Source organism: Apis laboriosa, unplaced genomic scaffold, assembly GCF_014066325.1.
Source record: "Apis laboriosa isolate Shangri-la unplaced genomic scaffold, ASM1406632v1 scaffold4_cov146, whole genome shotgun sequence".
In the NCBI taxonomy this organism is placed as follows: Eukaryota; Metazoa; Arthropoda; class Insecta; order Hymenoptera; family Apidae; genus Apis; species Apis laboriosa.
In genome coordinates this window covers 1,543,782-1,557,434 of record NW_025223501.1, presented here as the reverse complement: position 1 = coordinate 1,557,434, position 13,653 = coordinate 1,543,782, and the positions used below count along the sequence as shown (strand labels likewise).

Sequence of the window (13,653 nt, the reverse complement as noted above, 5' to 3'; positions counted from 1 at the left end):
GAGAAAAAAAAAAGAGAGAGAGAGAACAGTCCAGTGGAAATTGATTTACATTAAAATTGTTTCTATATATATAAAAAAAAAAAAAAAAAAAAAAAAAGGAAAAAAAAGGAAAAAAAAAAAAGAAAAAGAAAAAAAGAAAGAAAGAAAGTAAAAGAAAAATATATATATATATAATTACTTAATTTACATTTTCGTTTCCGTTTCTCACTAATTAAACATTTATCATTATCAATATTCCAGCATCATAATCATCACCATCATCATTATCATTATCATCATCATTATCATCATCATTATTACATAGCAAGAGTTTAAAGATGTGCTTTACTTCGAAATATAATTAATTTTTCGTTTAGCACAATGACACACAATGTTTGAAAATCGAGTTGATAAATAGGATTTTCCTTTTTTTTTTACTTTCTAAATACACAAAGAGAGGTCATTCGTTTTATGTGTTGGCTCATTTCGTTTAACTTTCTCGCATGGATATATTTTCTATCGTTGAAATTGTTTCGTGGGCCCCTATTTTTTACATGTTTATTATTTTTTTTAATACATATTACAGCGAAAAAGTAGGCACGATGCGCACCTGTTCTTTTTATGTCGATCATTTATTTACCATTTTTAGGTAAGTTTTCACTTCTTTCTTTTTCATTATATATTATGTTTTATGATTTTTATGATACTTCTGCTCTGTTGCATTATTTTCAATAATATGGATTTCGTATTTATTTCTTTTCTTTTATTCATTCTTTATTTTCCTCCTTTTTCGTATTTTTTGTTTTTTATATTCCATATCGGTTTTATTTTGTTTTCGCTTCAATATTTAGTACATTTAAATTATTTCATTTCTTATATTTATTGCATTACCTCATATCAGTGCAGCAGCAACTGATTATGTTGAGTACCATCATATTATATGTGTATATACATATACAGGGTGTTAATATATTTATGAAATATCTTAGGAACGTCAATTTTAAAAGTTAAAATAAATACAAAAAATAATATATAAAAATTTCAGTTGAAGCTTATTTATTAAATTATAAACAATCTAAGTTTACATTAAGGAAATAGAGAATGAGATAATTCTCCGTTATAGCTGTAGTTTCACTTTGTCTTCATATCACTTCATCTAACGCAAATTTAAATTGTTTATAACTTTATATACATAAATTTTATATATAAATTATATAACTATAACTGAAATTTTTATATAGAAACTTTTATATTTGTTTTAATCTATAGAATGAATTTTCTAAAAATATCACAAATACATTAATACCCTATATATACATTAAATGTCTTTTTTATCGTTTTTTTAACTTTGTTTTTGTATATTTTGTATTCTTCGGTTTGCATATATCAAGATGATTGATTTTTGAGAAAGAAAATCTATCTTTACACGAAAGCGTAAAGTGGCATTTTACTTTTAATTATTCATCCGTCGGATCTGAAACGTCTCTCTGCTTCTAGTTTAACATTATTCTTATTATTAATATTATTATTATTACTATTATTATTATCATTACATTGGTTAGTTATTCATGAGCGATTTGCGTTGTTTTAATTTTAAATTGTTCAAGAAAGATACACGGCCATCTTTTTTTCTTATCATTTTTTTTTCTTTATATACTTTGGTGCATATTTTATATATCATATACTGTACTCGGAAAATAATGATAGTGCGAGTGTATGTTATTAATTGAAAATCATCAAATGATAACAATATTCATTTTTCATTTTTTTTAGTCTATACAGTTTCATTCACGACACTTGATTTCTTTATATTTTTATTATTTATTATTTCTTTTGAATCGTATTGAAAAAACTGTTTATTATATGCATATGTTGGTATAGCTCATATTGAAGCTGACATTTAGTTTCTTCTTTTTTTTAAATATCTTTCCTATTTTTAAGTTTTATTTGTTTTTTTTTTGTTTTGTTTATTTTTTTATTTTTTTAGATTTTATGTTTGTTCGCAAGCAACTCAGAACTTTGAGAGCTTCGGAGATACAAAAGAATTAATAAGATTTTCTTATTAAATCGTAGATGTCAAACACGTTCAACATACCATCATTTTTTCTAAAGCACTTTTTCATTTTCTTCTATGTTTTTTTTTTTTTAAATCTTTATCATATTCTCTATACAATATCCTTTCTCTTTATGATCTTAGTCACTCATTTTAATTTTTTCAGGCTCAGTTTAACCGTCGCTCAAATTATATAAAGTTTCTCATTGTCTTAATGCATTTTTTTACGCAATAACAAATCTACAAAAATATAACATTTTTATCTTTATCTTTCATTATATTATTTCAATAAATGATTTTCTCTCTCACAATCGCTTTCTCTCTCGCTCTCGTTCGCTCTCTTATTCAATTTAAATTATCTCTGCATTTTAGACGTATATCATTTTTATCTACTTTTTTCCTTTTTATTTTCATCCCTTTTGATAAATAATCATGTTCTGTCATACTATTTTGTATCTCTGTTATACGTATTATCATCCTTCAATGATAAAGAAATCTATCTTTCGAATTCCAATGATCTTTGATAGAATGTCTTTTCGACTATTCTACGCATAAATAGTATTATAATAGTATTTTCTTTTTCTTCTTTTAACATGATGATCTCCTATTTTGAATCGGTTCCTCACGCAATAAAAGCGTAAAATCACCAGATTTTTTTTATTTACACCAACCTCACTCTGTCACTTCTAAAGTAACTATTCGTATGTACAATTAAAGGAAGGACACGTATCGTACATTCTTTCGAAAATATGCTACAAAAGGCACGAATATATATAATTTTTACCCAAAAATAAAAAAAAAATAGAAAAAAAGAAAAAAAAAGCTTTCAATGAAATCATAAAAAAGAGATGATCTTCTCCATGATACAAATTACTACTTATTTTTTGTTAACTAATATATGATTCAGTTTATGATATTGAATTAGAATAACGCATAGTGCAGCATATTTTCCAAGCGACATCGAAAGACTTTCACAAGAATAACTCTTTTAGAGAACCTCGTCTTTCTTTTTTTTGAAAATTCAAGCCGATTACTCTTGTATCAAATCTACCGCGTGTCCATGAGTACATATTGTATCTCTTATCGTACATGGAAATTTATAATTCGTTCAAAAATCATTCATTCCTCTTTTCATCGACACAACAACAAATAAATATATCATTCGGGCCACATACACGCGCGTACACTCAATTCTCCATTGTATTCGTATTTTTATGCATCGTGTGTACGTGAACCGACACGCATTAACATTCGACGTTTATATACATTTCTTATGTTTCTTTATATATTCGATCTTACAACCATGCATTTATGGTATTTTCTTTCTCTCTCTTTATTCTTTCATTACGATTTTCACAAGTAAAACAATCTTTCATTTTTCTTTCATTTTTATGTACTTCTCTCATTCCATTACACACATACTCACAAGCAATCATTTACAACTTACATATAATATGCTATTGGGAATCTCTAATCTAAACCATATATAAATATATATTTTACCTATATGAAAAGCATCAGTCTCCATTTGCTACTGAATGTCTCAGTATCCTGCCTTGCATTATCTATAAAACAGAAATAAAAGTATCGACAGTATATTGTTTTATATTGATTTATCTATAAATGTTTTATTTATTTATTCGTCCATGATGTCTTAAAGTTATGATTTTCGTTGGACGTTTACAAAGATCAGAATACTGAGACTATCAATGCGAGCATTTCATATAATACCGGAAAATATATATTTTCATTGTAAAAAAAATAATCACACTTCTTAAGAATTAAATACTTATAGCAGCTGACGACTTGTTCTTGTTCTTAGTAAAATTAGCGCACGCATACACTAATCAGTCGAGTTCATCCTATGGTGATCCGAGCGGAGTAGTAGTAGTCTAAAAACACGCTCGTGTTAGCACAAGCACGATTTTATTGTTTTTTTATTTTCTTCTTTTTCTTAAATCACGTTCGTTTTCGCTCTTATCCTACACACTGAATGGTACGTTTGGCAGTGAGGACATCGTATCGTGTACGTCGAAAATGGGTCTATATCCTTGTAGTTTTACAATATCTTGACATCGCATTAACGATGCTTTTTTGCCTATATTAGTTTAATTAGTTTGGCCCCATCAGAGCTTTAGATATTGTTGAGTGATTCTGCGCGTAACATTTGAAAAGTTTTTTTTAATGCTTATTGTGCGAAAATTCAAGGCTATTTAGTTTAAATATTTCTTCTCTTTTTTTTCTTTTTAAAGCATCAAACTTATATGAAAAAATCATAAGCCTTTCCTTTTTTTTATATGTTGAAAATAATTCTCTTATATGCAATAATTATGTTAAAACCTTCAAATGTTATTGGCGCATCATTGCTCGTTTACACATTTGTTTTTCTAAGTTTTTTTTTCTTGCAGTCTTGAGTCACATCCGGGAATTTTTAAAAGTCGATAAAAATGTGATGTATAAATACCTAATTTTCAGCGGCGACTGGAGCAACCAGTGACGCATCTCCTTGCCCTTTTTCTATCCCTTTGCCGTTTTCTATGGCATCCTCAAATTGGCCTGGTACTGGCAGTGCGTCTTTTGTTGCATTCATATTTGGAATTGAATCACTAGTAATAAAAATAAAACAAAACAAAACAAAAATATTTATAAATATATTCATTTTTTTAATATACAAATATAAAATAAAGTTACCTGTAGTCAGTTATTCCATCGATATTGTTACCTCGTCCTCTAGTTTCTTTCTTGTTTTCACTTTCTTTACTCTTTTTAACAGTAGTTTTCTTTTTACCAGTTGCCTGAAAAATAATTTACTTTTTTTTTTTTTTTTTTTTTTAATATATAATATGGATAATATAAAAATGATTTTCTCCTACTTTCATCTGTGTCTTTTTTCCTCGTCCTGCGATTTGCGCACGATTGTTTCCCCGCGTTTGAAATGTGGGACGACCCATAGGAGTGAAACCACGAGGGAGACCATATTTAAGACCACCAATTGAAGTTACCTGGAACCACACACACATTTATTTTTTAAAATATTACACAGAATAATTTTAATTTATTTTAGAATTAATTATAAAAATATATTCCTGAAAATTATTTATTCTATTCATTATTATTATTTTTTTATATTTATTTTTCTTATTATTTATAGATTATTTTTATTGTTATTCGAATTTATTTATATTAATTTTGTAGAATTTTATTTTTCCTAATAATTATTCTTCATAAAGAATTTATTACTACTACATACTATACAAATTACGTACTTGAGGTGGAAGCCGTCCGCGAGGATGTCCCTGTAGAGGCTGAGGTAAACGACCAGGTTGTCCATAATTTGGACCCCACTGTCCAACGACGACTCCAGCAATTTCTAATTGTCCACCGCGGGATGGTATAGGACGTCGCATCAATCCACGTTGAGGTATAGTTCCACTGCCTCTTCCGCGCATTAAACCATCATTGATTGTACATCCAGGAGTCAGAATATTCTGAGGTACAGACATGCGAATACCTATTGCAAAAAAAAAAAAAAAAAAAAAAAGAGAAATTAAATATTTTAAGAATTAAATATAATAAAAATATTATAACAGCTTTGAGATTCGTAAACTGTATTGTAATACATTAAGTTCACGAAGCAATGTAGCTGTATTTCTTTTCTTCCATTCCGAAAACATATCATTAAACAAGTACATGATATGCTAAGGTTATTGGAAGAGAAATGCTGAAACAATTGATTAAGGATTCAAACTCATAAAAATACTTATAATACATTCATTATTTTAAAATTAACAATAATAAAAAAATCGATTTACCTGGACCAACTGGTGGTGCTCGTGCAAAAATAACATTGGTACCTTCTAAAATAGCTTTCTTCATCCGTTCGACTTTCACGATACGATCTATATGGCCACCACAAAGTTCTAATAAATTTTTTGCAATCCTAGCTCGAGCTAATGTATGATGAAATAGTTTTCCATCAAAGTATAACCATGGACAACACATTAACCATGGGATTGGGGCACCACAAGCATCATTAGCTAAGAGAGCAGTTTCAACACCGGCCATAAATAAAGTGGCTAATTGCACTCCACGTGAAGTTACTAAAGGGAGCTACACGAAAAAATAAAAAAATAAAAACATAGAATTGATATTATTAGTTTAATAAAAATTATTCGACTTACTTGGAGATCTTGTAAATACTGAGCGTTCATAAGCTCTGGCGAAAATGCTTGTGCAATGAAAGCATCTAATTCCCAACGACGTAAAACTTTTATTTTATCCGAAAACGACATAATATATCTATAATAAAAATATATTATTTAAATTTATTAAAAAAAAATCATTTAAAAAAAAATCATAATTTACCTTAATACACAAGCCATGACTAAAAGATGTTGTGGTACATAAGAAGTGTTTAACATAAGAGGTGTATCTGATTTCATACAAGTCAGAAATCCACGTAAACGACGACGTTTATCATCTATACCTGTGCTGCAAATGAAAAATTAATATAAAATTCTTTTTAATTTTTTAAAAAGAATAATTGTATAAAATACTTACCCAAACCATAAACGTTGTATTGTAGGAACACCCCAACCAATTTGTTCTGCTTTTACAGATTCCGGAGTAAGATATGGATTTGATTTGGACCATACCCACTCTTTTATTACAACATCTGGGACTTCAATTTTTTCACTATCTATTAATTGAAAATAATTTAACAAATATATCAATTTCAAAATATCTCTAAATAAATTTTACTTACCTCCTTTCTCTTTACTTTTAGCAGCTAAATACATTCTGTGATGAAGATTAAATAATATTGCATATACCATTTGTCTAACAGGTCTATAAATGAGATGTATCGATGGAAATTCGCGATGATTTTCATCTTCGAGAAGAACAGGCAGCTTTATTTCTCCAGCAATGAGAATTTGATAAATATGAGGAGACATTAAACCTTTCTGATGCCGTTCAGATGCAGTACGCATTACTTCTGGTACTGTACTAGGAATAGTCATTGTTTTCTCCATTTGTTTCGATGAATCAGCCGTCGCATGAGATGGAGATGTTGCAGAAGAACTACTGCTCGAACTTGATGAACTAATTAAAAGATTGTGTGTACCATTAATAGCATGCCCATTATTTTGTTCTTCTTCTGTCCTAATATTATCAGCATCTCCATGACCTTGGATACCCGGTGGATCTATCACAATTTGTGGTGCAGACTTCGCGTTTGCAGTGGCTTGCTTATATGCATTTAAACTCTCGCGTTCGCTTTCTACAGTCTCAGACGCGAATCTAGATGTTTCTAAATTCGATTCAGCTTCTGAAGTTGAGGGTGTTTCAGATAAATTAGATTGTTGTTGAACGCTTTGCTTAGAATCTAATTTGTGTACTGAAATAATTTTTTCATTAAAACTGAAGTATGATAATAAATACACAAATTTTAAATTGAAACAAGAATTTACCTCTATTTGGTTTCACTGGTTTATAATGCAAAAATCCATCTTTAGTTCCATTTATATAGTATTGAACTGATTGCCTCAATTTTGAACATCTTGGATCTGATAAAGATCCGAAAACTTTTTGCGAAACTACATCCAATTCAACAGATGGTAAATCTCGAACGAAATTAGCGATGGTTTTAATTGTATGATCAACATTTACTTTGTTCAGATTAGTATTAACATTCAATTTTTTATAAAAATCAGCTAAGTCATGCTCAGTTAAAATATAATTGCCAAGTAATGCAGCTAATAAACATAGTCTATCAGAAGGGATGTTTAAAGCTTTTAAAAGTTCTGGAAGAATATACTCTTTGGTGTCAAGAGAGCCTTTATATGTGAGTTTTAACTGTTCAGATGAAAAATATCGTGGAGGATCAAATGCAGCATATTCTGCATCGTCAGCAATTAAGCCATTAAAATTATTCTCTCGACAATATGCGATCACTTCTTGATGGTGATCATCCATACTACATAGTACTGTAACGTTCAAATGCCGTAAAGCCATACGTAGACTTGTTCTTAAACAAACTGGTGGAGTCCACCAAATTTTTGGTGGAGGAGTACCCTTGGTTGAAATATGTTTTAATACCTGAAAAATCATTTATATCTAAAATTATATAAATTCTAAAGATTTCAAGTATTTTAATATATTATTACTTACATTATTTACTTTAATTCGCACTTGCAATTGGTTTAGAATCCAATCTGCACGTCTTGGAGATTCGAAACATCCATTAAAGAATACAGCTAATTCTAAACCTGACATTTCTGTTGCTTGTATGAGAACAGCTAAAAATTGCAACATTCTATTCCATTGTCCTCCACAAGCCCAATCTAAATAAAAAATAATTTTTTTAAATAACTAGTTTAATATAATAATATTTATGCAAAATAAAAACATATATATATATATATATATATATCTACCTGAGAAATATCCTCCATATAACCTATCTAAACAGCATTCTCCATCAAGAACTAATCTTAATTTTCCAGAATGCAATTGTTGTGCTTTACTAATGCGATTATGTTGTCTTTGAGTAATAGTACGTGCTATTTTTAACAGATCCACGGGTATAGATCCACCTTGTACATAATTACTATCCAAAAAAACTTGCAGATCTTGAATACCCATTTTGTTCAAAATTCTTTTAGTCCAATTATTAATCAAGTTTGTTTTGTTATTACGTATTTTTACAATTATCTTTCTCTCGCTTAATTTATTAAATAAGTAAATGATTTTATTAATTTTTTATTTTAGATAATTTTAAGATACGAAAAAATCTAATTTCAGTTTCAATAATTTCAATCTGAAAAACAAACATTACCTATTATTTGCATAAACCAAGCTTTTTTCTTTTCTTTGTAATGATATTTTTAATGCTAAAAATAAATCATTCAGAAGAGAATATGGTTTATAAAATTTGACAAATTGCACATTGCTAAATCAAAAATTTTTTATAGAAAATATTAATATAAGAAATAAATCAAACAACGTTTAACGATTATATATATCCTAGTAATAACAAGAAAAATTTTTATAATTATGCATTAAATTTATTCAAAAATAAATTTTCATTCAAAAAAAAAAAAAATGTTAGAATCAAAATTCTTAGTCAAAGAATACTCGAGAAATTTGTCATATTCAGAATATAAGTATGCTGACGCCATTTATTTTGTTTATATGTGGCCATCCGTCTTGTTCTGTTTTCATATCTCAGTCAAATTAATCGATTTTTTCAAGACAATTGTTACAACAAAAATGAAAGATAGCCGGCAATGGTTTTTATTATCGTTTCTCAATTAATTGAACATGCTTAAGAAAAAGGGACTTTATAGACCGGCATGGCGAGATCTCTGTTCGTAAAACTTACGCAAGGAATTCGCGCGGTTTCGTGACCAATTTTTTATACAAACGGCACCATGCGAATTCTAATTATTATAATTTAAACGATCGTAAAATGAAACAAGATAATACTTACATTAAATTAGCGATAATCATCGTGGCCCCAAAGAAACACAAAACACACGGGCTTTGAGAGTAGATGACGTCGGATTCGAAAACGGAAATGAGCGCTCGGCCGCGCTCGGATATCTACGTTGTTTGTCCCAGTTCCATGGGAATTTATTCTCTTATTGGTTCGTTTATCAGAATCAATTGTATTTGCCGGAAATGAATAACTTAACATTGTTTTGAAAATACGAATTAACAAAAAAATGGATTTAAAATAATTTTGATTAAAATTTCATAATAATATTTACTATTATTTTATAAATTTAAAATCGAATACAGATAATTTTAAATTTATTGTTCAATATGATATATTTTATAAAAAATAAAGTATGATAAATCATTAAATTTCTATACATAAAAAATAAAAATTTGACTTTATTAAACTCAATAGTTTATTGATTTCGATAAATATAAAGATCCATCTTTAAATTACATATAAATTGTTTCGTATTAAAACAAAATATTTAAGTAATTATTTTTTATTTTTACCTTTGAAAATGAAGAATATTATGGTAATTTTTCAATTGATGAATTTTTTATATTGTATTTTTAAAAAAAAAAAGTAATCATAAATAATCTCTTTATATAAAAAATCTAATGATATTATATATTTCAATAATATCTTTTTAAATATTTTTTATATAAATAGAAAAATATTCAATCCCATCATAAACTTATTATATATATTTATTAGGTTCAGTCAGAAATTTCTTTCACTTTACTTACATATATAAAAAGATGGAAGATCAAACGAAATAAATTATGGATAAATTTTTTTTACCAAAAATGGAACTTATGAGTCTACAAGTATTATGACAAACTTAATGAGTGATATATTTTTTTCTATACTTGCAATTATCATATCCTTTGATGCATATTTGCAATATTATTATAAAAAAAAAACAATGTGACAGCAAAGCATCATCAAAGAATATAACTATTTTTTACTCTGTACATAGTTGCAACAATAGTTGCACCTTCAATGACAATCACTATACATTGTATAGCCATACAACTAGAAAATTATAGTCTAATGTGATACAATTTTCAATTATAATTCATCATGTTTTTCTTCATCTTGATCATCTTCATTTGCATCCATATCAATAATTTTTTCAGAATCTTGTTTTTCTGTTGGTCCAGATTCTTCTTCTTGTATTTCTTCCTCTTCAGGAACTTCATCTAGAGAAATGCCTAAAGTCTTTCTCATTAACTGCTCTACACTATCCGCAAAACTGGCAGTTTCTCTGAGCATGTATCCTGATCGAAGCGTGGCCGTTCTGAACATCATCAATGCAATATCTTTTGCTGTCTGATCAGTAGTATCAACTTCCACTCTACGTAAAAGTTCTCTAATAAGTGGATGTCTTGGATTGATCTCCAGAGTTTTTTTTTGATTCAAATAATAATTTTTTTGGGGATCATCAGTCTTTTGATGAGCATTCGAAATAGCTAATCTTTCCATATTTCCTGTCCATCCGAACATACTAGCAACCAAAGCACATGGAGAATCTGTAAGACGTTCGGAAACCTGAGCTTTACTGATATAATCCTTCAAAACATCATTCAGCCATTTAACCAATGGTTCAAAAGTAGTTTTCAATTGTTCCATTCTTTCTTTGGCTTTTTCGCCTTCATCAAGCGAAAATCCTTCTTTAGCTACGTTCTGGAACTTTTTACCATCAAATTCAGGAAGAGCAGAAATAGCATATTCATCAACTGCTTCAGTGAGATATAGAACTTCGTAACCCTTTTTATCTAATCTTTCTACAAATGGAGATTTTTTTACTTCTTCTTCAGAAGAGCCAGCAATATAATAAATGTATTGTTGACTAGATTTCATTCGGGTTACATAATCTGATAATGATGTAAAATCTTTTTGTGTAGAAGATTGAAATAATAAAAGTTTGGATAATCTGGCTCTGTTTTGAGCATCTTCAATTACACCCAATTTAATATTAGTACTGTATTCTTTCCAGAATTTTTCATAATCTTCCTTAGGGATCTTTTTGATCATATCTAATACTTTTCTAATCAATTTCTTCTTGATTACCTTAATGAGTTTATGTTGCTGTAAGTTTTCACGTGAAACGTTTAATGGTAAGTCATCGCTATCAACGATACCACGAATGAAGGATAAGTAGTTGGGCATCATATCTGTAAATTTATCTGTGATGAAAACTCTTCTGACATATAATTTAATATTGTCTGCTTTAGTGCCATAACGATTAAAACTATCACTTGGCTGAACTTTAGGAATAAAGAGAAGCGATTTGAAGGTGACTTCACCTTCTGCTACAAAATGGATTTTTGCTAAAGGATCCTGAGTATCTTTTGTTAAAACCTTATAAAAATCATTATAATCTTTATCTTCAACTTCAGATGGCTTTAAAGTCCATATAGGTTTAGAATCATTTAACAATTCCCAGTCCCAAACAGTTTTATCAACCTTCTTTGTTTTCTTTTCTTCCTCCACATCTTCTACTTTTGCATCCTCCTCCTCATCCACTTTATCTTCAATAGAATCTTTTTTTTCACTTTCATCTTCTTTTATTCGTTTCTCTTCTTCTTCCTCTTCTTCATCTACTTGAATGACTTTGCTACTCCATAAATATATGGGAAAATTGATAAATTGTGAGTATTTCTTTACAAGATTTTTAATTGTATCTTCTTCTAAAAAGTCCAATGCTTCATCTTTTAAATGCAAACTGTAATTGAAATATAATTATAAATTTTCAAATTTTATAAAAAATAAAATGTAAAAAAAATTGTATTTACCTCACTGTAGTTCCTCTCTTTAACGTATTTCCCCTAGGATCTTCTACAATGCTGTAACTGCTACTATCAGACTGCCAAATATGTTGTTTGTCTTCATTATGCTTAGAGGTAACTACTACTGTATGAGAAACCAAGAAAGCAGAATAGAAACCAACTCCAAATTGACCAATCATATCATTCAAATCTTGAGTATTAGAAGTTTCTTGCATTTTGCCCAAGAACTCAGCAGTTCCTGATTTAGCAATGGTTCCAAGATTGTTAATTAATTCATGTTTGGTCATACCAATACCAGAATCAGTTATACTTAATATTTTATTTTCTTTATCAGATTTTATTCTAATTGCTAGTTCAGGATTGGTATCCAAGACATTTTTATCAGTAAGTGAGAGCAATCTGATTTTATCTAATGCATCAGATGCATTAGATATCAACTCTCTCAAAAAAATATCTTTGTTACGATACAAAGAGTTTATAATAAGTTTCATAATACGATTGACTTCAGTCTGAAAAGTAAATTTTTCAGCTTTTTCTCTGAGTTCTTTAATTTGAGCCACATTTAATCCATCAAGTTTAATTGCTTCCTCTTCTCTTTGAATTACTTCATTATCTGTAAAATTAATTTAATTAATTATAAATTAATAAATTAAATTAAATTTTATTTGTTAAAAAATATATTACAAACAAAATCATGAAAAAGTATTTTTAATATAAATGTGAATATAAGATAAAAGAACGGTTCATTCAATTGTTATTAAATAAATAATTTCGAAATATTTTACCCGTTCGAGATCCTTCGCGGCTAGCACTCAAATCATTTTCTACAGTTCCAATATCTTCTTCTATCAAATTCTCTGCTCTAACAAATCCTATATAACAAAGATATGTTGATGTTCTTGCTCAATTAACATATGCATTTTGAAACAATTTTTTCCATAACATTACAGTTTTTTTTATTAAAACTCACCTGTTAGAAAGAAGAGAATCGATAGCAATATTAACGCTTTTCTCATTGCTGCCGTGAACTGTTTCCGAATAATGGCAGGAAAAAAAGCGAAATATTCCCAAATTCACTTCAAACACTACGATCCGCTGTTTTATGCCGACTGTCATATAATCTAACCCACGATACTTTCATATAGTAAAGACTTTAGTGATCCACCAATAAAATGACCCCACGCAATACACATTGACCAATGAGATAAAAGCCGGTTAAAACTCGGTCCAAATGTCTTCTTGGCATTGGTAGATAGATCTAACATATGGTATTTTCTATTCTAGAATATTCCTTTGTGTAATAAAACATTTATAAAATAATTAAT

The 13,653-nt window shown here is 28.5% G+C and overlaps 2 protein-coding genes across 5 annotated transcripts; both read right to left on the bottom strand.

Annotated features, from left to right (window-relative positions):
* Positions 1-1,854: 1,854 nt before the first annotated feature.
* Positions 1,855-8,791, bottom strand: LOC122717174 (constitutive coactivator of PPAR-gamma-like protein 1). 4 transcript variants are annotated; one of them, XR_006347165.1, is made up of 13 exons: positions 8,470-8,791; positions 8,204-8,376; positions 7,504-8,131; positions 6,798-7,430; positions 6,593-6,731; positions 6,398-6,523; positions 6,214-6,331; positions 5,845-6,142; positions 5,299-5,543; positions 4,906-5,034; positions 4,724-4,827; positions 3,536-4,638; positions 1,855-2,272 (listed from the first exon to the last, which is right to left on the bottom strand). XR_006347165.1 is itself a non-coding variant. In XM_043940990.1 (13 exons), the coding sequence occupies exons 1-12, from the start codon at positions 8,675-8,677 to the stop codon at positions 4,497-4,499; spliced, it is 2,943 nt and encodes a 980-aa protein (XP_043796925.1). In that variant the 5' UTR covers positions 8,678-8,791; the 3' UTR covers positions 2,343-4,130. The 4 variants fall into 4 exon arrangements, 3 of the variants coding, with proteins under 3 accessions (XP_043796925.1, XP_043796926.1, XP_043796927.1); XM_043940990.1 differs by lacking the exon at positions 1,855-2,272 and having other exon boundaries at positions 2,343-4,130; positions 4,497-4,638; XM_043940991.1 differs by lacking the exon at positions 1,855-2,272 and having other exon boundaries at positions 2,343-3,924; positions 4,497-4,638.
* Positions 8,792-10,225: 1,434 nt separating this feature from the next.
* Positions 10,226-13,445, bottom strand: LOC122716938 (endoplasmin). Its single transcript, XM_043940483.1, has 4 exons — positions 13,299-13,445; positions 13,114-13,200; positions 12,335-12,941; positions 10,226-12,264 (listed from the first exon to the last, which is right to left on the bottom strand). Exons 1-4 carry the CDS (start codon positions 13,342-13,344, stop codon positions 10,608-10,610), a joined length of 2,397 nt encoding a protein of 798 aa, XP_043796418.1. The 5' UTR covers positions 13,345-13,445; the 3' UTR covers positions 10,226-10,607.
* Positions 13,446-13,653: the final 208 nt, after the last annotated feature.